The sequence below is a fragment of the Lithobates pipiens genome, unplaced genomic scaffold, assembly GCF_037356315.1.
Source record: "Lithobates pipiens isolate NorthernLeopardFrog02 unplaced genomic scaffold, aLitPip1_a1.2 Scaffold_8, whole genome shotgun sequence".
NCBI lineage: Eukaryota > Metazoa > Chordata > Amphibia > Anura > Ranidae > Lithobates > Lithobates pipiens.
Window position 1 is genome coordinate 174336070 of NW_027507903.1, and position 25807 is coordinate 174361876.

The 25807-nt window shown below is 40.9% G+C and overlaps 1 protein-coding gene across 3 annotated transcripts in view; it reads left to right on the forward strand.

Annotated features, from left to right (window-relative positions):
• Positions 1-25807, forward strand: part of PUS7 (pseudouridine synthase 7) — a 95586-nt gene that overhangs the window by 44487 nt on the left and 25292 nt on the right. For all 3 annotated transcript variants that reach the window (XM_077473865.1, XM_077473864.1, XM_077473866.1), the window contains 4 exons: positions 843-971; positions 7037-7162; positions 7247-7308; positions 18397-18557. In XM_077473865.1, coding sequence (XP_077329991.1) covers positions 843-971; positions 7037-7162; positions 7247-7308; positions 18397-18557 — 478 coding nt within the window. The remainder of the gene's footprint in view (positions 1-842; positions 972-7036; positions 7163-7246; positions 7309-18396; positions 18558-25807) is intronic.

Below are 25807 nucleotides of genomic sequence, written 5' to 3' on the forward strand. Positions count from 1 at the left end.
TCAAGCTTCTAGTGAGCAGTCTGATTAAAACAATTTTTATATTTAACAAGTTTCACATTTAATTTTCTTTTTTATAAATATTTAAGATAACATTTTGCCTTCATGCACGCAGGGCGTTTTGCAAACTTCCCTCTAAGCCTTTCCTCCTGGCAGCAGCCTTTTGGCAGAAAAAATGCCTGATACCTCTAAAGCCCCATACACACTATCCGATTATCTGCTGAGTCTTTCCTTCAGATTTACCAAAACCATATAATATGAGGACAAACCTTAGGAGTTTCAATGTGTATGCAATCAGGCAGGCCCTTCTACTACGTGGTTTTGGTAAATCTGAAGGAAAAACTCAGCAGATAATCTGATAGTGTGTATGGGGCTTAAAAGTGTGTAACGCAGTTTGGCGCGTTTATGCGCTTCAAGCACTTGAGTGTTCATTTTATTCTGCTGAAACATTTATTCTGGCCATTGAAATTAAATAATGCTCAAGCACTAAGCGCACCTGTGCATGAGGCGTTTGAGATATAAAAAAAATCACTATTTTATATTGCATGTATTCATAAATTCTGTATCTGGTTTATCTCATTTAATATTAAACATTTAACTGAGTGACTACATTCCTATTTTCATTAGCATTATCCATTTAATTCAAAATGTCCAAATATAGCACAATTGACATGATTTCATTTTGGTAAAGCTTTCTTTTTTTATCATTATTATTATTATTATAATTTTTTATTATTTTTTTTTTATTATTATTATTTTTTTTTTTACATTATATTAAGTCGATCTTAAATTAGGAAATGTGATGTTTGACCAATCTGCATATAATTCTACTCCCTTTTTTTCAGAATAACTGCACAGAGACTGTTCCATTTAAATAAGTGTTTAATGAATTTCAAGTTGGGAAATTTCACATACCAGAAGCATCCCCTCAAATTGGGTGAACTTCAAGGAAATCATTTCACAGTCATTTTAAGGTATGACCTAATATAAAGAAAGAAAAACTAGTCAGTAATGTCCTACAGTGACTTCTGAATGGAATTATCCTTTTAACCTCCAAACGAATATCTACAAAGAAAATAGTGTGGGTTTCCAAAGACGGAAACCCCCAAAGAAAAGTGAGGCTCTCTGAGAAGCAATAACCATTAGTATATAAAGATTTTTATTAAATACCCAACGTATTGATTATCCAATATACGTAAAAAAATTATTGTAGACAAGTCACTGGACCAAAATATGTGAAAGAACTATCTATAAATACCCTATATATAAAAAATGTAAAAGGGTAATTACCCAAAGTAATAGTAAAAAAACTATTCCCATCCTAGTACTCACTAAACTGGGGTTGGACAAAAATAAACAACTTGTGTTAACAAACAGAAAACATACAAACCGTCCGGACGCCCGTAAGGATGCGACACTGGTCCTAGGATGGCAAAATCGCCTATGAAGTTAAACAAACTAGCCACAAAAGGCTAACTGTTAAAATGGCTGCCTGTTGCCAAGCTACTCTGGTTTTCTTTGCAGTTTCAAAATTATTGTAAATTGGGACTAGCTGATTGAGAGACCTTGGCAATCACAACGTACTTTTATTAGTTCATGAGCATTTTCTCATGTTAATTTGACTTATAATTTAATGCAGACACAACAAAAAGTGAAGACTAAAGTAAAATGAAATTCTTCACATCACAAGAGTTAACTTTGTATTTTGGATGGTAAAGGACACAAAAAGTATGTTTTAACAGCAGTAACACTAAGCACTCTCGTAGTGATGCAACTGTCCACCAATTTTAGCATTTTTTGTTTATCTAGAAATGGTTAAAAAGCAGTGTATTGCAGGTGATTTTTTCCAGTTTGTCTGCTGCATAATTACGTAATGGTTTGCAGATTGCTGCAACCTAGCTATGTGGAAAAATGGATGCATGTGAAGTATTGCAAAGTGCAGTGACCTAAACTGAGCTGTGCTTTTTGTGATTAGTAAAAGCATGTCCAAACTGCAATTTGGAGTTGAAATTAGCATACCAAGTCTTAGTTTGTTGGCTATTTGGGCTCACAGGAGTTGGGTTAATACAAGCCAATACAAGTGTTTGAGATGCAGGTATATATTGATTTATTGAGTGTTTTACGTTGTCAGATTGTTATTTCCCTTTTGACAAATTCACTTTTAGGATGCATTTTTATTCCTTGATTAGTTATTGTAAAATAGGTGTATTGCCCACATTTTCAAACTGTTTTCACAAAATTCAAACTTAGCTTAAGAATGGACAGAGTTTACGATCAGTGAAGCCGTATGTCAGAACTATAGGTATATAGACTTGCAAATATTTCCCCGTAAAAGTCAGTCTTGTGCCTGCCCTCTCGTGCCTCCTTAGCTTCTCTATAAATACTTTATAGCAATCTAAAAACAAAATAAATCCTTTATTATATTGTATGTTAACCATTTTTAGTTTACTTTTTTAGGCTTAATTTTCACCCGGTGACCTAGCCAGTAAGTCTAAGTTTTTCAACTGAGTAAGCTTCCCTGCAGATGTAGCAGTTGGAGCATTAAAACAGACTATTTAACACTAGCAGGTGCTTACAGTGATCAGCTTTTATTAACAGTGGCAAGAAAAGTATGTGAACCCATTGGAATTAACTGGTTTTCTGCTGTAATTTGCCATAAAGTGTGATCTTCTCCTCATCTAAGTCACAATAATAGACACAATATGCTTATGCTGATAAAACACAAAGAAATATAATTTCTCGTGTTGTTATTGAACACATGCATTAAACATTAACAGTTATGGAGGAAAAAGTAAGTGAACCCATGGACTAATTAAGCAAAAGCTAATTTGAGTCAGTATTTTGCACACCTGGAGTCCAGTTAATAAAATGAGTTTAAAGGTTTGGTTTAGCGCTAGTTTAGTTAAAAAGGCACTAAAACATTTTAGGGCTGTTCATAAGAAGCATCAACTGATGTGGCACTGGCAAAGCCTTGCAAAAAGGATCTCTCTAAGGACACATGATCAATAGCAGTTATATAGTTGGTAAGGTTGAATAAAGACACCAGTCCATCGAGTTTAACTGGTGTGGGTGTGTGCATGTGTTTATCAATAATAATTCCCAAATCCCTGTATGTTGCATTCGCTAAGACGTCCCTTTTATTATATATATTTTTTTAAACTATTGGCGCTCCCTGCTGATACCACTGCTTGTGGAAGTGAGTTTCACATCCTTAGTTGATCTGCATAAGGTTTGAAAGGGATACAAAGCAATCTCAAAGTGTTTAGGCATCCATCAGTTGACAATTAGCCAAATTGTCTATGCATGGAGACAGTTTAGTACTTCCTAGAAGTGGACACAGCCAAAACAACTCCTAAAACACAACACATAATTTGTAATGACGGAGGGAAGAACACATACCTAACAGTTAAAGGCTTGAAGACATCACTGGAACTGGCAAACATCTCTGTTCATGAGTCTACCATACATAAGTCTTTGAACAGGCAGGGTATCCATGGCCGAACGCCAAGGAGTAAGCTTCTGCTTTCCAAGAAAAACATTGCTGCACTCCTGAAGTTTTCCAAAGAGCACCTTTTGTAAACCACAATGCTACTAGGAAAATGATTTGTGGGCTGATGAAATAAAAAGTTTAATTGTATTGATGATGGAAAAGCTTACAAACATCTTTCCAATGATGAAGCATGGTGGAGGGAACCTCATGATTTGGACCACCTTCGCTGCCTCAGGGCCTGGATCACTTGCCATCATCATGGGGAAAATTAATTCCCAAGATTACAAAAATATCCAGCAGGATGATGTCCGTGCCGGTCGGGACCCCCATGAGTCCGGTCGTGGGTCCCGGGGACTTGATCGCCGTGGGGATACCCGCGATCGTTTCACGGATCGGCTGAACGAGGAGATGCCATTGTAAACAGCAACAAGTGACGCTGATCTCTGCTCCATGTGATTGGAGCAGAGATCAGTGTTCACTAAATGAAAGCCCAACTCCCCACAGTTAGTAACACACCCCTAGGAACACTTAACCCCTACACTGCCACCCATTGGTTAACCCCTTCACTGCAAGTGTCATTTACACAGGAATCACTGCATTTGTATAGTAGTGATTGCTGTATAAATGACAATGGTGCCAAAAATGTCCGATGTGTCCGCTATAATGTCGCAGTCACAATAAAAATCGCTGATCGCCGCCATTACTAGTAGAAAAAAAAATATTAATAAAAATGCCATAAAACTATCCCCTATTTTGTAAACGCTATAACTTTTGCGCAAACCAATCAATCGCTTATTGCGATTTATTTTATTATTTTTTTTTACCAAAAATATGTAGAATACGTATCGGCCTAAACTGAGGGAAAAAAACTTTTTTTATATATATTTTTGGGGGATATTTATTATAACAAAAAGTAAAAAATATTGCGTTTTTTTTTTTTTTCAAAATTGACGCTCTATTTTTGTTTATAGCGCAAAAAAAAAAAACGCAGAGGTGATCAAATACCACCTAAAGAAAGCTCTGTGGGGGAAAAAAAGGACATACATTTTTGTTTGGGAGCCACGCCGCACGACTGCGCAATTGTCAGTTAAAGCGACGCAGTGCAAAATTGCAAAAAGTGGTCTGGTCTTAAGCCAGCAAAATGGCCCGGTCTGAAAGTGGTTAAAAGTGATATTAAAGTCTTGTGTGTTTATTTTTTTTTTTTTATTTTGTTTAAAAATAACAAACTTGTTATACTTAATTTCTCAGTGAAATGTGCACAGAGCATCCCAGATCCTCCTCCTCTTGAGTCCTTTGCTGACACTCTTAGCCCCTCCCTCCCAAGTTCCCCCACAGCAAGCTGCTTGCTCTGGGGGCACCTCAGCCAAGCCGCTGCTCCGTGTGTCCATTCAGACATTAAGCTGCAGCTTGGACCCATCCCCCCTGTCTCTTGTCATTGGCTCACTGACTGCCATCTGCTGTCTCAACCAACTAGGAGGCACAGTCCTGGACAGCTGAAGCTCTCCTGCTACATCGTTGGATCAAGAATGGGCTCAGGTAAGTTTTAGGGGGGCTGCTGCACACAGAAGATTTTTCATCTTAATGTATTAAGATGATAAACCTTCTGCCTTTAGAACCACTTTAACCCCATAGAGATGCTGTTGAATGACCTTGAGATGTTCACACCAGATCTGAAACAATTTTGTAAAGATGAATAGTCAATAATTCCTCCTGAACATGTAGGCCTAATCCAGAGATACCAAAAGCACTTGCTTGAAGTCATTCCTGCCAAAGAGGTTTAGTGATTGTAAAGGTTCAAAAGAGATTTTTAAAGAGGGATTCCACCTAAAAAAAAAAAATATTAAAAGCCAGCAGCTATAAATACTACAGCTGCTGACTTTTAATAAATGGACACTCACCTGTCCCGGGTTCCAGCGATGCCGGCAGCCGAGGCCGATCGATTGCTCGGCTGCTGCCGTCACCATTCTAGGTGAGGGAATCAGGAAGTGAAGCGAATCTGCTTCACTTCCCGGTTCCCTACTGCGCATGCGCAAGTCGCGCAGCGCAATAGGAATTGTCCGCGCTGTCACTGGGAGCCGTGTGTGTCCCAGCAGACAGCGCGGCAGGACAGGAAATTACATAGACTCCTACAGGAGTCTATGCCCGGAAGTGGGTGTAAATACCTGTCTTTGACAGGTATCTCCACCCCCCTCCCCCCTGTAAGGTGACAATTGTGACACCGGAGGGGGGGAGGGTTCCGATCAGTGGAAGTTCCACTTTAGGGTGGAACCCCGCTTTAAGTAACAAACCTGTTGTACTTGCCAGCTCTGTGCAGTGGTTTTGCACAGAGCAGCCCCAAACCACCTCTTCTGGGGTTTTGTGCTGCTCATCCTCAGTCTGCCCCCATTGCAAGCACTTTGCATCTATAGACACACAAAGCACAGCTTGCCTCTGCCCCCTGCTCCCTCCCCACAGGCTTTGCTTGACAGCAGCATGAGCCAATGGCTCCCACTGCTTCTAAGTCTCCTGAAAGAAAAGAGAGATGGGAGAATAGCTGCACAGTGCTGGCTAGAGAAAAACATTTAATTCCAAGGGGTTCCCATACATTTTACTGCCACTATATGGAAAACCTTTTATCCCAAAAGAAACCTAACAGTTTCTGTAACTGCTTAAAATGTTTGAATTCGGCTACAATTAGTTTTGTTTAGTGTATCTAACACTTCCCCCTATCCCATAAACTGACAGTGCTGCTGTCCAAAGGTGTCTCTGTTGCTCCTTCATCCAGAGTGTAGACACTTTAAGGCCTCTTGCACACTACAGCTCTTCTTTACTGAGCTTAAATACAGCCCATTTATTGTAATGTGCCAATGCACAGAGCCGCGTAAACAAGCGCTTCAGTATAAAAAAAAAAATGGAAAAATCTTCTTTTTTGGTCATTCATTTATGCCTCATGCATGCAAATTCCAATTTACATGTTGTGCAAAATGAGAACCTGAGAATAAGTTATCGAGCAAATGCTCAAACGCAAAAATACGTGCAAATACATACAAAAAAAAAAGTAGATGCTCAAACAGGAGTATCATGTGCAAGAGGCCTTATACAGGAGGTGTGTTACTAACTGGATCACCAAGTGAAAACCGAGGAAAGACAAAAAAAGCAAACTAACACAGCCACCACATCTGATGACTGGTAAGCTGATAGACCGCCTCGTTGCTCAATAGAGGGACAGCTAAGGGCAGAAAGAGGCTAGGCCAAGCTCTGATATCAGGAATAGAGAGTTGCATATCAATTCAGCAGCATAGATTACTGCACTATGGATTATCTTTCCATACACTTTTTACTGAAGGCTTTTCATCAAATGCCTAATTTTTTATTGCATGATTTTATGACCGGTTTAATTCAAAATGTAATCCACTTTCCAGAAGGTTTTCAGCACCATTCAAAATTTTAGACATTTTAATTTCTTGAATTAGTGTAAATTCTTCTTTTTTTTTCCTTTTTAGATATTAAGGTCACCTTACTTGAACTTGTTTCACTCAATATATTGTATTTTCTTGTTTAACATGGCAGAAATATTACTGGAACGATTGAACAGGTAGAGCAAGCCATGACCTCACTCAGGAATATCGGCTTCATAAATTATTATGGCATGCAGCGTTTTGGTACAACCGCTGTTCCAACTTACCAAGTTGGAAGGTAATTTTGACTTTTTATTCTTACCAACAGTTTTATATAAGAAAAAAAAAAATTTAAACTGACTTTTGTATATTTCCATCACAGGGCTATTCTTCAAAACAACTGGGAAGAAATGATAGACCTTATTTTAAAGCCAAGACCAGGAGGTATGAAAACCTTAAAAATCAAGAGTTTACATTAATTTCCTGCCAGCTAACTGCATTATCTGGTAAATGTAAGGTTATATGAAAACTAGAAAACTGCCTTGGTGAAATCTTCATTCACTTGGAACATATTCAAAACATTACATTTAATACAAGTAGTTTTGCATAATTGTTCTCTGTTTTTTATAGTAAAAAAATTGAGACTGTTTACACAGTGATATCTTTGTCTGTTTCCGGAAATCGTCCAATGATTATATTCATGTAATCTCCACCCATGTCCTGGTGGCTACCTGGAGTCAAGCAACCTAAATTTTTCGATCTTATCGCCCTTCATCTGATAAAATGCTGCCCAACAATCTCTCCATCTAGGGCGTGGGTAACATATATTCCACCATTTCCCCAGGATATGGACCTCTTGATCTGATGTCGTTCATTTCAATGTCAAGTCACGTTCACATTTTTTTAAATATATTTTTTCTATATGTATCTAATGTCACTTCAAGATCAAATCTTGTGGATCCAGATGTTTAAAGCCAAAAATTGGTTCCTGGCCTCAACCCAGGCTTATTGTTTATCGTTATTCTAAAATACGAAGCTCTAGAACAGGTTGTGGAAGATTTATTTATTTTTATTGTTTTCCCCATGCTGCTTGTTTCAACCTAACTCGTTTTTCTACCGTTGCCATATATCAGGTATACCAGTTTCAGCCTTGCCCTCTGTATACTTATCAAATTTTTGCTTCCCTATTATAGAATAAAAACTTCTTATCCTCAGGTTGCACTCTGTAACCCAGTTTTCTTTTGGTCCCACTCCTAACCACTTTGCCACATATCTGGGCCCTACACCTTTTGTTATAGGACTGGGGCTTTTCCTCTGTGTACACACAAATGTTTCAAAACTGAGATCGTACAGAATAGAGCCTTCAGCTTTTAAGCCCCTTTTTACCATCTTGTGCCTGCTTGAAAGCCGCCTCTGAGGGTCCCTACGCCAACAAAACACATACAGAACCTACCAATCAGTAGTCGACTGCCTTTTAGGCAGTCTTTGTTCCTGAGACATTCCTGACATCACTGGCGCACCCATAAGGGGAATTTTTTCATTCCCCTTGTGAATGGTGTGGCACTACTGTACATAATCTCACAAAAGTGAGGGCAGCTCTTCACATTTTTTTGTAAATATTTTATTATATTTTTTCTTGTGAAATGTCACTGGGATTTGGAAGTGTGGTGATGGAACTCTTTGCCTATATGACGAGAAAGATGCAACCCACATGAATAATACAGTACCTCACAAAAGTGAGTACACCCCATACATTTTTGCAAATGTTTTATTTTATCTTTTCATGTGACAACAATGAAGAAATTACACTTTGCTACAATGTAAAGTAGTGAGTGTACAGCTTGTATAATGGTGTAAATTTACTGTCCCCTCAAAATAACTCAACACACAGCCATTAATGTCTAAACTGCTGGCAACAAAAGTGAATACACCCCTAAGTGAAAATGTCCAAATCGGACCCAAAATGTCAATGTTTTGTGTGGCCACCATTATTTTCTAGAACTGCCTTAACCCTATTGGGCATGGAGTCTACCAGAGCTTCACAGGTTGCCACTGGAGTCCTCTTCCACTCCATGATGATATCACAGAGCTGGTGGATGTTGGAGACCTTGCTCTCCTCCCATTTGCGGATGCCCCACAGATTCTCAATAGGGTTTTAGATCTGGAGACATGCTTGGCCAGTCCATCACCTTTTATGCTCAGCTTCTTTAGCAAGGCAGTGGTTCTCTTGGAGGTGTGTTTAGGGTCGTTATCATGGCATACTGCCCTGCAGCCCAGTCACAGTACATGTTAGCATTCATGGTTCCCTCAGTGAACTGTAGCACCTCACTGTCGGCAGCACTCATGCAGCCACAGACCATGTCACTCCCACCGCCACGCTTGACTGTAGGCAAGACACACTTGTCTTTGTACTCACCTGGTTGGTGCCACACATGCTTGACGCCATCTGAACCAAATAATTTTATCTTGGTCTCATCAGACCACAGGACATGGTTCCAGTAATCCATGTTCTTAGTCTGCTTGTCTTTAGAAAAAGGTTTGCAGGCTTTCTTGTGCATCATCTTTAGAAGAGACTTCCTTCTGGGATGACAGCCATGCAGATCAGTTTATTCCCCCCACCCCTACAACCTCTGCAGCAATACTGGCAGCACTCATACAACTATTTCCCAATGCAATGGATATGACACTGAGCATGTGCACCCAGCTTCTTTGGTTGACCACGACGAGGCCAGTTCTGAGTGGAACATATCCTGTTAAACCACTGTATGGTCTTGGCAACCGAGCTGCAGCTCAGTTTCAGGGTCTTGGCAATCTTCTTATAGCCTAGGCTAGTGATGGTGAACCTTGGCACCCCAGATGTTTTGGAACTACATTTCCCATGATGCTCATCTACACTGCAGAGTGCCTGAGCATCATGGGAAATGTAGTTTCAAAACATCTGGGGTGCCAAGGTTCGCCATCACTGGCCTAGGCCATCTTTATGCAGAGCAACAATTCTTTCTTTATCATACATCATAGGACACAGAGCCTTAAGTATTTACTTAGTGGGTTATAGCTACCTTCAGGTGTTGACACTGGCACACCCAATACAGGAAGTTGACTCCCCTACATAACTCCTCCTCCTTCCAGGGTACCTCGTTTTTTTTGCCAGTGTCTAAAGGTGTTTGCACGAGTGAAGATGTGCTCTGCAGAGCTCCAGGAGGGATCCATGCTGGATTTAAAAAGCCTCCACAACCGGATCCATCCCGCCACTGCGGCTCCAGGATGGTACCCAGGCCTCGCATAGAAGAATGAGGTTTTGCCTGTAACGCTCCTCTTTGAGGGCTGGACCCTAGGAACCAGGACTCTTTTTGGTCTTGCTACATTACCTAAAGCTAAAAGGGCCCCAGTCTTTGAAGGTTTAACCATGTTGCCTGCCGTGATGGGTGAAGTTTGGATCTGTCTTTTTACAGCAGTATCCTGTAGCGAGAAAAGGTAAGAGAAAAGCATAGGGGCTGCAAAGTCCACCTATGACTTTTCTTTCAATTGTATTGTAAAATGCCTCAAAAACTCCTCTAGAGGGAGTAATAGTGTATAGATCCTGTTTTAAATCTGTGCTAATTGAGCCTGTGTCTCAGCAGCTGGAGGGTCTCCTCTCCCCCTAAATGGGGAAACTGAGTGGATTGGGATACACGTTATGTTTAAACAAGCATAAATCTGAAAAGCTGTGCATATCCCCTCCCCTGCCGCCTCTGAGGTGACTCTTGCTAAAGCACAGGAAAGGGTGTGGCACATAGACAATCGATCTCACACCTGAAAAAGCTGATGTTCTGGGAAACGGACCGTGTCTATCAGAGCAGCTGAAGCAAGGCTACCACAGAACACAGAAGCGCTGTTGCACGTGAGGGGTTTGCAGAGGCATTTGCAGTACAGGAAAAAACATATTGTTTAGCATTAGATCATTCTATGCTACCACTGGTTTTCCTACTATTGTTCAAATAAATAGAACAGTTCTTAGAGTACCTTTTTTGCTTTGCACTATGGCTTCAAAGCTTACTACTAAGGCACCAAAAACAACCCCCCCCCCCCCGGCGCTGGGAACTCCAGACATGCCTCCACATTGTCATCCTCTCCGGAGATACCTGACATGGCAAGCCAGGGTGAGTCATTGGAAGCAATTGGTGGTGCAACGGCTTCTCACACTTCAGCCCCAGTATATGTGACTGAAGATGCATTTTCCTCTGCCCTGCAGGGCTTAGAAGGAAGATTAGCAGCTTTAAACGCATCCTCCATTAAAGAGGATAAGAAATGTGCTAGATCCCCCTCCCCCACTCCAAACACTTTACCACGGGAACAGTGGGGACAGGATGAGGTATTACCCTCAAACGATCGGGAAAACCAAACAGATTACTCCTCTGTGGAGGAAACAACAATTGAAGTTTCAGCTTCACAATCTGAGGTACAAATCCTTATGGACATGATTCGCTCCACTTTCATGCTACCCCTAACGGAGTCCGCTGAAAGTCTGGTTTCTTGAAACCTTCACAACCAGTGCATGCGTTTCCAGTCCACACATTACTAGAGAAGCTTATTGATACCGAATGGGATCATCCGAATAAGCATTTTATCCCTCCAAAGAGATTCTCAGTTCTCTATCCTATGGAGGAACAATTCACCGAAAGGTGGAAAGTTCCAGCAGTAGATGCTGCGATTTCCAGTGTGAATAAAAATTTAACTTGTCCAGTGGACAATGCACAACAGATAAAAAGTTGGACTTCCTGTTAAAATCCTCTTTTCCTTTAGCAGGTACTGTTGCTCAGCCTGCAATTGCAGCTATAGGCATCTGTCAGTCCTTAAAAGACCAGTTCAGAGGCCCTTAACAAGCTCCCTGCACAACAGGCCAGTGAGTTGGCCGATTTACCAAAAGCATTATGCTTTGCCATAGATGCTATAAAGCAGAGATATGAAATTAGCGGACATCCAGCTGTTGCAAAACTACAAGTCCCATCATGCCTCTGTCTCTGGGTGTCATGCTTGTGGCTGTCAGAATCTTCCTATGCCTCATGGGACTTGTATTTCTGCAATAGCTGGAGGTCCACTAATTGCATATCCCTGCTATAAAGGATTCTATTCACCAGGCGTCCCATCTTGCACTTGTACTAGTACACATGCATAGGACCCTTTGGCTAAAGGTTTGGTCTGCCAGAGCACCCTGCAAAAATTTACGGTCTAGTTTCCCATTTCATGGGGAGCGACTATTTGGCGAGGATTTGGATAAATACACCCAGACAATTTCCAGTGGAAAAAGTACACTTTTGCCAGTCAAAAGAAAGTATAAATGTACTTCAATTAAACTGAGTTTCTCTCCTGTGCCTCTCACAAGTATTCGCAAAAATACTGGCCCCACCTCTAGCCAGGTTGAGGGCACAGGGCATAACAGTGTTGGCATACCTAGACGATCTATTGTTTATAGACCAGTCAGTGACTCGCTTAAGGCAAAGCGTACCCATTACAACCAGTTACCTGGAAAGTCTTGGTTGGATCCTCAACCTAGAGAAGTCTTCCTTAAAACCAGTAAGAAGGCTGGATTACTTGGGCCTGATCATATATACAGCCCAGAAAAGGGGTGTTCTTGCCTCCAGAAAAGATCAGCTCCATACAAGAGCTGGTACGGATGGTCAGGTCAAAAGCAAATTCTTCAATTCGCCTTTGCATGAGGTTGTTAGGAAAGATGCTAGCTTCAGTCAAAGCAGTCCCCTATGCCCAGCTCCATTCAAGACTGTTGCAAAACAGAATCCTCTCTGCTTGGAACAAGACAATCCAGCTTTGGACTTGCCAATGTGGCTGTCCCCAAGAGTGTCTCAAACCCTCAGTTGGTGGTTACGAAGCCAGAATATGCTGGGAGTAGAAAATTGGCAGGCGGACTATCTAAGTCGCCAGCAGTTGTTATTCCCAGGGGAATGGTCTCTTCACCCCAAAGTGTTTTGGGCTGTTTGCCAAAGATGGAGGACTCCATGCATAGATCTCCTAGCATCCAGATTCAACATGAAGTTAGTCAACTTTGTATCCAGAACAAGGGATCCACTCACAAATGGAACAGTTGAGCTGGTAACCCCATGGGATTAGTTCTCACTGATCTATGCTTTCCCCCGATTTGGTGCTGCTTCAACGACTTTGTAGGATCAAGCTGGAAAGAAAGACAGTAATTCTGGTAGCACGAGCATGGCCCAGAAGATCATAAATATGGCAGTGGAGGGTCCTTGGCCTCTTCCACTAAGGTCAGACCTTCTATCACAGGGGCCGATATTCCATCCTACTTTACGAACTCTAAATTTAACGGCTTGGCTATTGCAACCCACATTCTGAAGAAGCGTGGGCTTTGCAGGTCTGTTATCGCAACTTTAATCAATGCAAGGAGCTGTCTATTATAGAGTTTGGAAAGCTTCAGTTTCCTGGTGTAAATCCAAGGGTTGGCACCCTCAGAGATGTATTATAGGCAGAATCCTTGCCTTTCTACAATTGGGCATAGAGATGAAGTTGGCCTTAAGTACTATTAAGGGCCAAGTCTCAGCCTTATCGGTTTTATTTCAAACACCGCTTGCTATGCATTCTTTAGTCAGGGGTTTTATGCAAGGGGTGATGTGGATTAATCCGCCAGTTAAAGCACCTTATGATTTAAAGGGTAAGATTCCCCCTATTCAAGTTAAGGCGCACTCTACCAGAGCGGATAGTGCTTCTTGGGCAGTGTCAGTGTCACCAGGCCTCCTTTGCTCAGATCTGCAAGGCCACAACTTGGTCTTTGGTCCGTACATTCACAAAATGTTACCAAGTGACTGTAAGAAGGAATGAGGATATCGCCTTTGGGCACAGTGTGCTGCAGGCAGCAGTATAAGTCCTCAAGTTCTGGGGGTGCCCTACTGGTTATGTCTCCCTCCCCTCAATTAGCATTGCTATGGGACGTCCCACTAAGTAAATACTTAAGGCTCTGTGTCCAATGATGTACGATAAAGAAAATAGGATTATAACAGCTTACCTGTAAAATCCTTTTGGAGTACATCGTAAGGATTTTACAGGTAAGCTGTTATAAAAATCCTGTTTGTTTTTTTTTTGTTTTTTTTTTCAGATCCTCAGCGTTCTTTGACATGCGGTGCCATTTTTGAACTTCCAGTAACCAGTATGAGAGAGTGAGAGCAATTAACACCAAATTTAACACATGCTCCCCATTCTCACCGGAGACCTTGTAACATTAACAAGTCACGTGACACCGGGGAGGAAAAATGGCTAAGTGGGCCCAATTTGGACGTTTTTTTTTACTTAGGGGTGTACTCCCTTTTGTTGCAAGCGGTTTAGACATTAATGGCTGTTTTGAGTTATTTTGAGGGAACAGTAAATTTACACTGTTATACAAGCTGTACACTCACTACTTTACATTGTAGCAAAGTGTAATTTCTTCAGTGTTGTCACATGAAAGATATAATAAAATATTTGCAAAAAATGTAACTGGTGTACTCACTTTTGTCAGATACTGTATATCCATGTGGGTTGCACATTTATCTGGAGTTCTATCACCACAGTTCCGAATTCCAGTGACATTTCCAGTGTCTTCCTCTCATCAACACAAGCCTAACTGAGCTGAATTGAGACCTACTTCTTTTTCAGTCATGTTACTCTGCCACTAAGGCAGACCTTATTTATCAGTCTTGTGGTGCTGGAGCTGTATTTCGTCATGTTTGTATGGCCTGCTATGTGTATATGTACTTTTATATTTATATAGCTGTGGCTGTGTGTGTGTATGTTCTCGCCACATGCTAATTACCTGCTTAACATCAGTATATTCTACAATGGAGGCTCCAATTATGCTTCTTGCTGCAGCATTCTGAGGCCAGAACCCTTGTGTGGGGACCTGTTGCATATTCTTGCTGCCTGTTTTGCCTACCACATTCCAGAGTCTGAATACTATGGTGTAGAGTACACAGGCCACCCTCCCCTCTATTGATTGGTTAATCTTTATCCTTGCTACAAAACTGATTCAGAGTGAGGCACACTTGTAGGGGTGGTGGCCCAGGTGGGCATGTCTTCAAGAGATTTGCCAGTATCCAATCACCTGAAAGTACAAGCCTATAACCCAGGATCTACTAATACCATGCCTGTACTGTACTCCAATACATGGAAATTACAGGCAAGTCAAAATTCCCCTTTTTTTTTTTTTTTTTTTTGTGTGCTAACCATAAAATTAATTTCTTGGAGTTCATTGAGGATCTCAGAAATTGGGACTGTTTGGTTATACTGCTGCTTATGGGAGGATTATTTGAGCACTGGAACACTAAAAACAGTGACCGCCTTGGTACGGCCCATTTATACTCCTAGCATGCCTCAGCTTAGTGTAAAAGCAGTACCAAGATCATGATCCTAGAGAGACTTGTGTTCCTCAGTTTTTTATGGTAAGTACAAATGGCCCATTTTCTTTCCCGTTCATTGACGGACTAAGGAACTCAAAGATTGTTGTGACATTAAAAAGGGGTGCGCAATAGCAATAAAATACCAACAGGCCCACAACAGACCTAGATACTGCATGCAGCTCAAAGAGATGGCTGAAGAACCTTACGCCAAAACTGCCATCAGATGAGGCCTGAACATCCACCTGGTAAAACTGGGAGAGAGTTAGTGAATAGATGACCAGGTGACAGCATTACGATTTTAGAAGCAATATTCTGATGCCAAAAAAAACAGTAAACACTCAAAGATCCAATGGTGCACCTTAATAAATGGTGAAACCTGACTATGATGTTGAATGATGATCTGTCTAAGCCACGCAGAAATGGTGGACCAAGAAGTAGTTTTACCTTTACAAGGACCATTGGGGATGATCGACACGGAATCCGTTTAATGAAAGCAATGTCTTTTTAACCACTTGACCACTGAGCACTTAAACCCCCCTTCCTAACCAGACCATTTTTCAGATTTCGGTGCTCTCACATTTTGAATGACAATTACTCAGTCATGCAACACTGTATCCATATGAATTTCTTTTGTCCTTTTTTTTTCACACAAATAGAGCTGTCTTTTGGTGGTATCTAATCACCGCTGGGCCTTATTTTTTTTTTTATTTTTTATTTTTTTGCTTTAAAAGAAAAAAGACTGAAAAAAAATGCAGCTTTCTTCCTTTGTTATAAAATTTTGCAAATTAGTCATTTTTCTTCATAGATTTTGGCCAAAGTTTATACTGCTACATATCTTTGGTAAACATAACCCAAATTGGTGTATATTATGTGGTCTTTGTGAAAGTTAAAGTCCACAAGCTATGGTGCCAATCTCTGAAAATTGATCACACCCTGAAGTACTGACAGCCTATCTCATTTGAAACCCTAACAAGCCAGGAAAATACAAATACCCCCCCCCCCCCCATTAAGCTTTCCTGGAAAGTAGACATTCCAATGTATTTAGAAGCATAGTGAGTTTTTTGAAGTTGTAATTTTTTCCCACGATTCTTTGCAAAATATTTATTTTCCCCACAAAATTGTCATATTAGGTTATTTCTCACGTGTAGCATATGCACTCCACAAATTACATCCCAAAACACATTCTGCTGCTACTCCCTGAGTATGGTGATGCTACATGTGTGAGACTTTTACACAGCATGGCCACATAGAGAGGTCCAACATGCAGGGTGCTCTAGGAGCATACATTACACATCTAATTTCTTAACTACCTCTTGCACTTTTAAAGGCCCTGGAGCACAAGGACAATAGAAATGCCCCAACAATGACCCAATTTTGGTAGGAAAACACCCCAACGTATAATCTATGAGGCATAGTGAGTCTTTTGAACATGTCATTTTTGCACTTCTGTGACACTTAGGAGAAGCACAGCTAAACAAGCTCAGGCTGGACTTCTCCTTTAACAGGAGGTCTTCCAGATATTCCACATTAGGGATCTCCTAAGAGCATAGCAAGGGAAGCACAGGTGGCAATACTTTAGTGAACACGTTTAAATTTTAACGTTTAGGCCCTGCAGAACGAAGATGGGGTAGATTTTCCCCTCTTTGGATTGGGAACCGTGAAACCCCTGAAACCATTCTGTCACAGATACCTGGGGTGGTGAATCCTCTGAGAGGAACAAGCGGAATTCTAGCTTTTAGCCTTTGGAAATTCCTTGGCTATCCAGATGTCTGCAAAGGCTAACAGATATCACCCTTAATCTACCTGTTTGAAAACTGAGGGGTGCCCTATCATGCTGAAGCAGGTTTATCTGAAGATTTAGGGAACCTAGAAGCCCAGGTTTTATGAGAAGACTAGGGGCCAGGTTTGGATTTGGAGGGTAAGGCCTAAGAGCCCTTTTTGGCCTCTGAAGGAGGGTTGAGCTTTCTGGTCCTGAGCTCTAGGTTGCTTCTGTTGGGTTAAAGTACTCCCTGTGAGATCCAAAGAGACTATTGGCCTTGATGGGCATGCACAGCATTCGCTTCTTAAATGCCTGTTTCTCATAGTCTTCACCCATTTATCTACAGTTTGACAGACTAGCATGATGTCCAAGGCAGGTACGGTAGAGCCTGTTGGAGAAAACAAGGTTTTGGAAAGGTTGTCCAGTCAGTTATCTATGGGATGCTTTCATACTGGCACATCTTCCAAAGGGATCTCCAATGACCTATCATTGCCAGATCCACCAAGAGTGGGCCACTTTTTAGAAAAGCTATTCTTTGAACTGCCAGCCTCTTGGAAGGAGTGTACAGCATGTTGGGGTCCTCAAAATCGCCGGAAAGGACCGCTGGAAGCAGCTGATGCTTTGGAAAGGTATTTGCAGCTTTAGGGTGCCTAAAGGAGCCTAGACTGAGAGTAGCACCAGTAAAAGCTTTAGACAGACAGATCCTCAAGCTTTTAAGGTAGTGGGAGCCACACCTATAAGAGCTAAGGTTGTCTCAGTTTGCAGGTCAAATAAAGATCAAGCAGGAGAAGACACAGAAGTACTCAGTCAGCAATCAAAGTTGCAATTTGGCTATCCAGGTGTAACTTCTCCCATTCTGCTATGGCTCTGGACCTGGAAAGTGCTCTGTGGCACACTAACTCAATACAGCAAGGTCTGGAAAGTGTAGCCGTGCAGATCCCAGTGCTCAAAAGTCACATTTACAGGTAAGCCCTGCAACATTCCAGTCTTTCACGGTCAAGGTACAGCCTCCAAAGCTATTACTGAAGATATTCTGATCCTAATACCTGTATAAAGACCAGCTCAAGCAGCCTTTAGTGGTATCCTACTTGAAGAAAAGATAATCTTTGTGGAAGATAATATGGCTAGGAAAAGGTTAGACTTTTCTCAGCATAGCAGAGAAAATGTATCCACTCTTCTAGGAAACTAGCAAAAACCGTTTTGTTGGGTTATGCCAGGCTGGTCACTGTTTTCCATTGTTTAAATTGTCCTGTATGTAACAGTATAACCCAACAGTCTCTACCCTGTCTCCCTCAGTAAAGAATTACATTTTATTTTCGGGACCTCTGTTTAAACATTTTGTCTTTTTTATGAATACATCTAACATCAGGCTTTTTGTATTAATAAAATTTGCAGCCGAAAAAGGATACTTGGTTAAATGCAGAGAAGAGTGGGCCAATACAAGGGACCCAGAAGCTGCACTCAGAAAATTGCCAGTCAAGCGTTGTGTGGAAGGTCAACTGTTACGTGGGCTGTCCAAATATGGTTTGAAGAACATTGTGACTGCTTTTGGCATTGTGAGTATGTTTGTAATGGATTTAGCTAGTGATGTTAATGCCCTGTATTAACCACATGGAAAAATGAACATGAATTTGAACATTGGAAATCGTCTCCTTATAACAGAATGTATTCAGATGTTCACAAAAATAAGAGGCTTATTCGCAGAAGTATGGACAGAGCCATCCAAATCAATCCTTTTTACACCAGTGCCCAATTGTACATCTAAAACCACTGGTGTATAGTACAGATACACCTTAATATAGAGACATTTATTCAAATGGCTTACAGCTGATTCGTGCTTTTTAGCCATAATCGGTGCACTGTATGGAAACTGGCTTCTATAGAGTAGGGCTTGGGACTTAATTGTAAAGTGTAACCCAGAAGAGAAGAAGGTGAGAAGAAATAAAAGGAGCCAAAAAGCACTCCACAGAACCAGTGCACAGTATAGCCACCTTATAACAACCTATTTACATGTCTCATTCCATCAATTCTTCTTAATTAAACAAATAGGATTATTAATTTCATGAGTGTGAGAGATGCCATGCAAAACCAAGTTTTGCATCAATGGCCAGCTTGCATATTCAGAGCTTCCAGGGTGTATAGTCCAGATACATAAGTCTTGGCCATGGTTTCCATACCATGCATTGATGATGGCCAAAAATCCTTATACAACTGTATGCAGTTTTTAATAAATATCTTATTTTTCTTATTCTTTGTGGTTCCACACAAGTAATAACAGTAATGCAGTGCAAGTTGAAAGGTTGCCAAGAGATGAATTCTCTTAACAGATTCAACAAAGCTTGGTAACTTAAGTCGTTCATTTTCAAAACATATAATCGTGAAAGTTAATGCTGAACTTGAGGAATTCAGATACCTTGTAAAATTTAGCTGAATTGGTAAGGGTTAGGTCCAGTGAGGTGCATGTGACCTTGTGGACTTATGCTTTCAGTTTACAGTTTATATTTTTTCTGAGTGATATTTTTTCCTGTTGCTGCGCTTCCAGCACTCCCACACTGGACCCTCTTACACGAACCTGCAGTGCCCACTTCTTCTCTCCCCTTCCCACCTTCTGCCCAATCACTTAATAATTTGTATTAAGTGAACTTGGTCACAGAATACAAGGGCTCCTGTATATGAACAATGACGGGCCGGGAAAGGCAGAAATGCTTTTTGTGAGAACACAAAATCTCTCCTGTCAGTGCACTGGGATGTGTAATGACAGCTGTACTCCCTAAGATTCGTAAAACTGAGATGTAATTGAAAAAGATAAGTCTACAAGGCGATCTGCACCTTGCTGGACTGAATTAATGGAGTTAAGCTTTAAACTACATTGTCTTGTGTGACCACACCATTTGATTTAACAATTTACTGTGTATGTGGTGACTAAGGATGAGCCGAACACCCCCCTGTTCGGTTAGCACCAGAACCTGGGAACAGACCTAAACTTCGTGTGAACTTTAGAACCCTATTAAAGTCTATGGGACTCGAACGTTCACAATCTAAAGTGCTCATTTTAAAGGGTAATATGCAAGTTACTGTCCTAAAAAGTGTTTGGGGACCTGGGTCCTGCCCCAAGGGACATGGATCAATGCAAAAAAAAGTTTTAAAAACTGATGTTTTTTCAGGAGCAGGGATTTTAATAATGATTAAAGTGAAACAATAAAAGTGTAATATTCCTTTTAAATTTCGTACCTGGGGGGTGTCTATAGTATGCCTGTGAAGGGGCACATGTTTCCCGTGCTTAGAACTGTCCCTGCACAAAGTGTAATTTCGCAAGGGAAAAAAGGTCTTTTAAAATCTATTTGAATTGTCGGCTCCCGTAATACAAAGAACACTCAATGAGTGTTCTCTGTATTACGGAGCCGACCATTCATTGATAAAAAAAAAACTGGCGTTCCCCTAAATTCAATTACCAGGCCCTTCAGGTCTGGTATGGATATTAAGGGGAACCCCGTGTCAAATTAAAAAAAAAATTGCGTGGGAGTCCCCCTAAAAATCCATACCAGACCCTTTATCCGAGCACGCAACCTGGCAGGCCGCAGGAAAAGGGGGGCGCCCCAACCTCCTGAACCGTACCAGGCCACATGCCCTCAACTTTGGGAGGATGCTTTGGGGGTCTGTGACCCCTCAAAGCACCATGTCCCCATGTTGATGGGGACAAGGGCCTCATCCCCACAACCCAGGCCGGTGGTTGTGGGGGTCTGCCGGCGGGGCACTTATCAGAATCTGGAAGCCCCCTTTAACAAGGGGACCCCCAGATCCCGCCCCCCGTTTGAAATGGTAAGGGGGTACAAAAGTACCCCTACCATTTCACAAAGAAAGTGTAAAAAATGGTTAAATAAAACAAACACAGGAGGGGGTGCGCTCTCTCTCTCCCCCCCCCCCCCCTTTTCCTGCGGCCTGCCAGGTTGCGTGCTCGGATAAAGGGTCTGGTATGGATTTTTAGGGGGACCCCCACGTCAATTTTTTTTTTCAAATTTGACACGGGGTTCCCATTAATATCCATACCAGACCTGAAGGGCCTGGTAATTGAATTTAGGGGAACCCCACACTTCTTTTTTTTTTTTTTTTTTTTTTTTTTTAATCAATGAATGAATTGTCGGCTCTGTAATACAGAGAACACTCATTGAGTGTTCTCTATATTACGGGAGCCGACAATTCAAAGTGATTTTAAAAGACGTTTTCCTTGCGACATGACACTTTGTGCAGGGACAGTTCTAAGCATGGGAAACATGCGCCCCTTCACATGCATACTATACACACCCCTCCAGGTACGAAATTTAAAGGAATATTACACTTTTATTGTTTCACTTTAATCATTATTAAAATCACTGCTCCTGAAAAAACGTCAGTTTTTCAAACTTTTTTTTTGCATTGATCCATGTCCCCTGGGCAGGACCCGGGTCCCCAAACACTTTTTAGTACAGTAACTTGCATATTAGCCTTTAAAATTAGCACTTTAGATTTCTCCCATAGACTTGTGCAGGGTGTTCCGGCTTTTCGAATTTGCCACAAACAGCCCAAATTGTTCACTGTTCGCTGAACAGGCAATGTTCGTGTCGAACAGGAGTTCGACTCGAAGCTCATCCCTAGTGGTGACACCACAGGTGCTGGAATTATTCTCCTTTTAATAGTTTACAACCTCGGTTTATTTATATTAACACATTTCTTTTTTTGCACAAACTAATTATTAGACACGGTGTAGTGCACAAGTTATTACACTTTTTATATTGTCCACTGTGAGGATTTTGCTTATTCCAGACGTGGACCGTTTCAACCCAAACTTAATTTGGCAGTGTTCTATATATATGACTAGCAGAGGACAGAATAGATATTCGGGAAAATCAATGGTATGGAAGTGTAGTCATAGTCTTATTTACCTTTACAGACCAATGCTCTCTTCTTGGGAGGCAATGAACATTTCCATAGAGCTAAAATTCTGGCCTTTACTGCATTAATGTGTCTACAAAGCCATAGAATGGGGATAATTTAGTCCCCCTGCAGAGTTTGTTGCCTGTGTCTCCACTAAAAAAATCGCCCTTCTTTTGGTCCTGGTGACCTTTTGTGAGGGAAAATTTCCAAAATGGAACACCTGTTCCTGTGGTAGCTGTGAAGATGGAAATTCTGTTCACTTTGGAGATCTTTCCTCTAATTCTGTGGTGCACCTTCAGGACAAGAAGTGAAGGAAAATCTCCTCTGTGGGAGATGTGCAGGGAAAAAAAACTTTCTAAAAAAATAAATGTTTTGGCTTTATGTGCAGTTTAAAGTGGTTCTAAAGCCTAAATATTTTTTAAGGAAAATATATTCTATGACTAGTGTGTAATTGGATATTGTTCAAAGTCCATTAGAAGATCTTCTCATGGATTATAAGGGAATCCAATCCACATATAGGCAATATTGTGGGCCACTCAATGTAGCCAAGTGGTATTCGGTTCCTTGGGGCTGTAGTATGAGATCTATCCACATATGAACCATATGATGGGCCACCATACAGTGCCTTGAAAAAATATTCCTACCCCTTGAAATTTTCCACATTTTGTCATGTTACAACCAAAAACATGTATTTTATCGGGATTTTATGTGACGGACCAGCACAAAGTGACACGGAATTGTAAAGTGGAAGGAAAAGGATAAATGGTTTTCACTTTTGTTTTTACAAATATGTGAAGTATGGTGTGCATTTGTATTCAGCCCCCCTGAGTCAATACTTTTGTATAACCACCTTTCGCTGCAATTACAGCTGCAGGTCTTGGGTATGTCTTTACCAGCTTTGCACATCTAGAGGGTGACATTTTTGCCCATACTTCTTTGCAAAATAGCTCATGCTCTGCCACAGATTCTTCGTTTAATTTAGGTCTGGACTTTGACTGGGCCATTCTAACACCCAAATATGCTTTTATCTAAACCATTCCATTGTAGCTCTGGCTGTATGTTTATGGACGTCCTACTGAAAGGTGAACCTCAATCCCAATATCAAGTCTTTTGCAGACTCTTAACAGGTTTTCTTGTAAGACTGCCCTGGGTTTGGCTCCATTCATCTTTCCATCAACTCTGACCAGCTTCCCTGTCCCTGCTGAAGAAAAGCATCCCCACAACATAATGCTGCCACCGCCATGTTTTAGGGCGGTAATGGTGTGTTCAGAGTGATTTTCAGTGTAAGTTTTCCACCACATATAGCGTTTTTGCTTTTAGGCAAAATAGTTCAATTTTGGTCTTATCTGACCAGAGAACCTTCTTCCACGTTTTCTGTGTCCCCCACATGGCTTCTCGCAAACAAGACTTCTTATGGCTTTCTTTCAACAATGGCTTTCTTCTTGCCACTCTTCCATAAATGCCAGATTTGTGGAGTACATGACTAATAGTTGTCCTGCGGACAGATTCTCCCACCTAAGCTTTGGATCTTTGCAGCTCGTCCAGAGTTACCATGGGCCTCTTGGGTGCCCCTCTGATTCATGCTCTCCTTGCCCAGCCTGTCAGTTTAGGTGGACTGCTATGTCTTGGTTGGTGTGCAGTTGTGACATACTCTATTTTCGGATAATGGATTAAACGGTGCTCAATGAGATGTTCAAAGCTTGGAATATTTTTTTTTTTATAACCTAACCCTGCTTTAATCTTCTCCACAACATTAATCTCTGACCTTTCTGGTGTGTTTTATGTCCTTCATGATGCTGATTGCTCACTAAGGTTCTCTAACAAACCTCTGAGGGCTTTACAGAACAGCTGTATCTATACTGATATTAAATTACACACAGGTGGACTCTATTTACTAATTAGGTGACTTATGAAGGCAATTGGTTTCACTAGATTTTAGTTGGGGGTATCAGAGTAAAGTGGCCTAAATACAAATGCAGGCCACACTTTTCAGATATTTTTTTTGAAAAGCATTTATTTTCCTTCCACTTCAAAACAATGCACCACTTTGTGTTGGTCTATCACATAAAATCCCAATAAAATACATTTCTGTTTTTGGTTGTAACATGACAAAATGTAGAAAATTTCATAAGGTATGAATACTTTTTCAAGGCACTTTATGTGGTTACTAGCATTTAAAGTCCATGAGGATGTCTTTCAATAAAGTGTGTTACAAGACCAGGCCCCATATAGGCAGCATGGAGACAGACTTTATAATGGTATACGTAGCAAACATAACTGGAAAACTCCCAGGGAGAGGTGCCACTCTCATCACATATTTCACTGCTATAGCTTATAGCATGGCATCTTTTTGGCATCAATGGCCAACTTGCATATTCAGAGCTGCCAGGGTGTATAGTACAGATACATAATATAGTATTGGCATTCTGCCCTCTCTTTATTGGCAACTTTATAGACGCAGGAGAACTCAAACTGTGTGGTATATAATTAATTATTGCCCAGTGTGGGAGCTATCAGTATAAATCAAAGAGGAATTTCAAGCAATTTAGCTGGAACCAGCTGCCGTACACATGGGCCACTTGTCGGCCGGTTTCTGTTGAACTGGCCGATGCCGCCTAATATTCGCTCCATGTGTACAGCCCTTAAAGGTTAACTCCACTTTCGTGGGGGAGAAAGAATTTAGCAAATGTTAAAAATATATAGCGCATACAACTTGCGACACAAGTCCTATTGTAATTGAATTTTATTAAAAATTACCTTTCCTTTTCAATCTGCAGCTGTTGTAATGTTCTGAAAATACAATGGAATATGGCAATCTGGAGGTGTTCTGTACACAGAATGGCTCCCAGAAACATAATTTGCTGCTTGTGTGATTGGCTCACTGATTTTCCCAGAAGTTTGACCTGAGATACAAGTTGGATATCGGGCATCCCCTGCAACAAAAATGTAATTTTTGGTGAGCTACTCCCAGCAGGAAATCACATCTAAAAGGATGCATGCCCAGCAGCTTTCCTCATTGGAGTCCTGCAGGTGCACAGCTGTTTGATAATTCTGAAAGCACTCCCATTAGACTCCCTTTTCCACATGGACACAGACAAACACAGGGATTTCTTCAGAATAACAAAAGGTTATCTGCAACAAAGTTTAAAATCTTGCAATGCACATAGATCACTCAGAGGGGATTTTTTTTTCCTCAACAAAAGTAGAGTTGTAATTTGTACCTATAAGGTAAGCCTAGAATAAGGCTTACCTATAGGTACTGGTGAAAGGTATAGTGCAAGCGCTCAACCTGTATACACTTCCTGTAGTGCTACAAGGTGATATAAATTACAATGTATATATATGATAACCCAAAGAACAAAGATAAATATGATATTATACAAAATACAAAATATAAACATATATATAGTGACTTATATGTGTATATATAAAAAATAGTGATTAGTAGGGTATTGTATCCCGAGAAAGAAACAGTGACTGTGGGTATCTATAAACCCTAATCACAGTGATAAAGTCTATAAATGGATGTATAGTCCAAAACAATCGTGCAGAGTGCCAATAACAGCCAAGGTTCTGTGATGTTGTGACCGAAGGAAACAATATTTCACCATGTGAAGATCCCGCCACCGTATAAAATGCAGGCTTACCGGATCTATATGACCCTAGCAGGCATACGCCTCAAGGGTCAATCATAGCTTGCGATCCCAAAAAAGGTCTCAAGAGTTGGATGTATCAGTCATATCATATACGATCCCAACAGATCCCAGCAGATGGCTAGATGTAATCAATATTCCTCATGTGTATGTACAAATCCAACAACGACTCATAGGTAGGCATAGAGGATGAGAAGACGGAGCCAACATAGCATAATAACGTTTTTTAAAAAACTTTAATA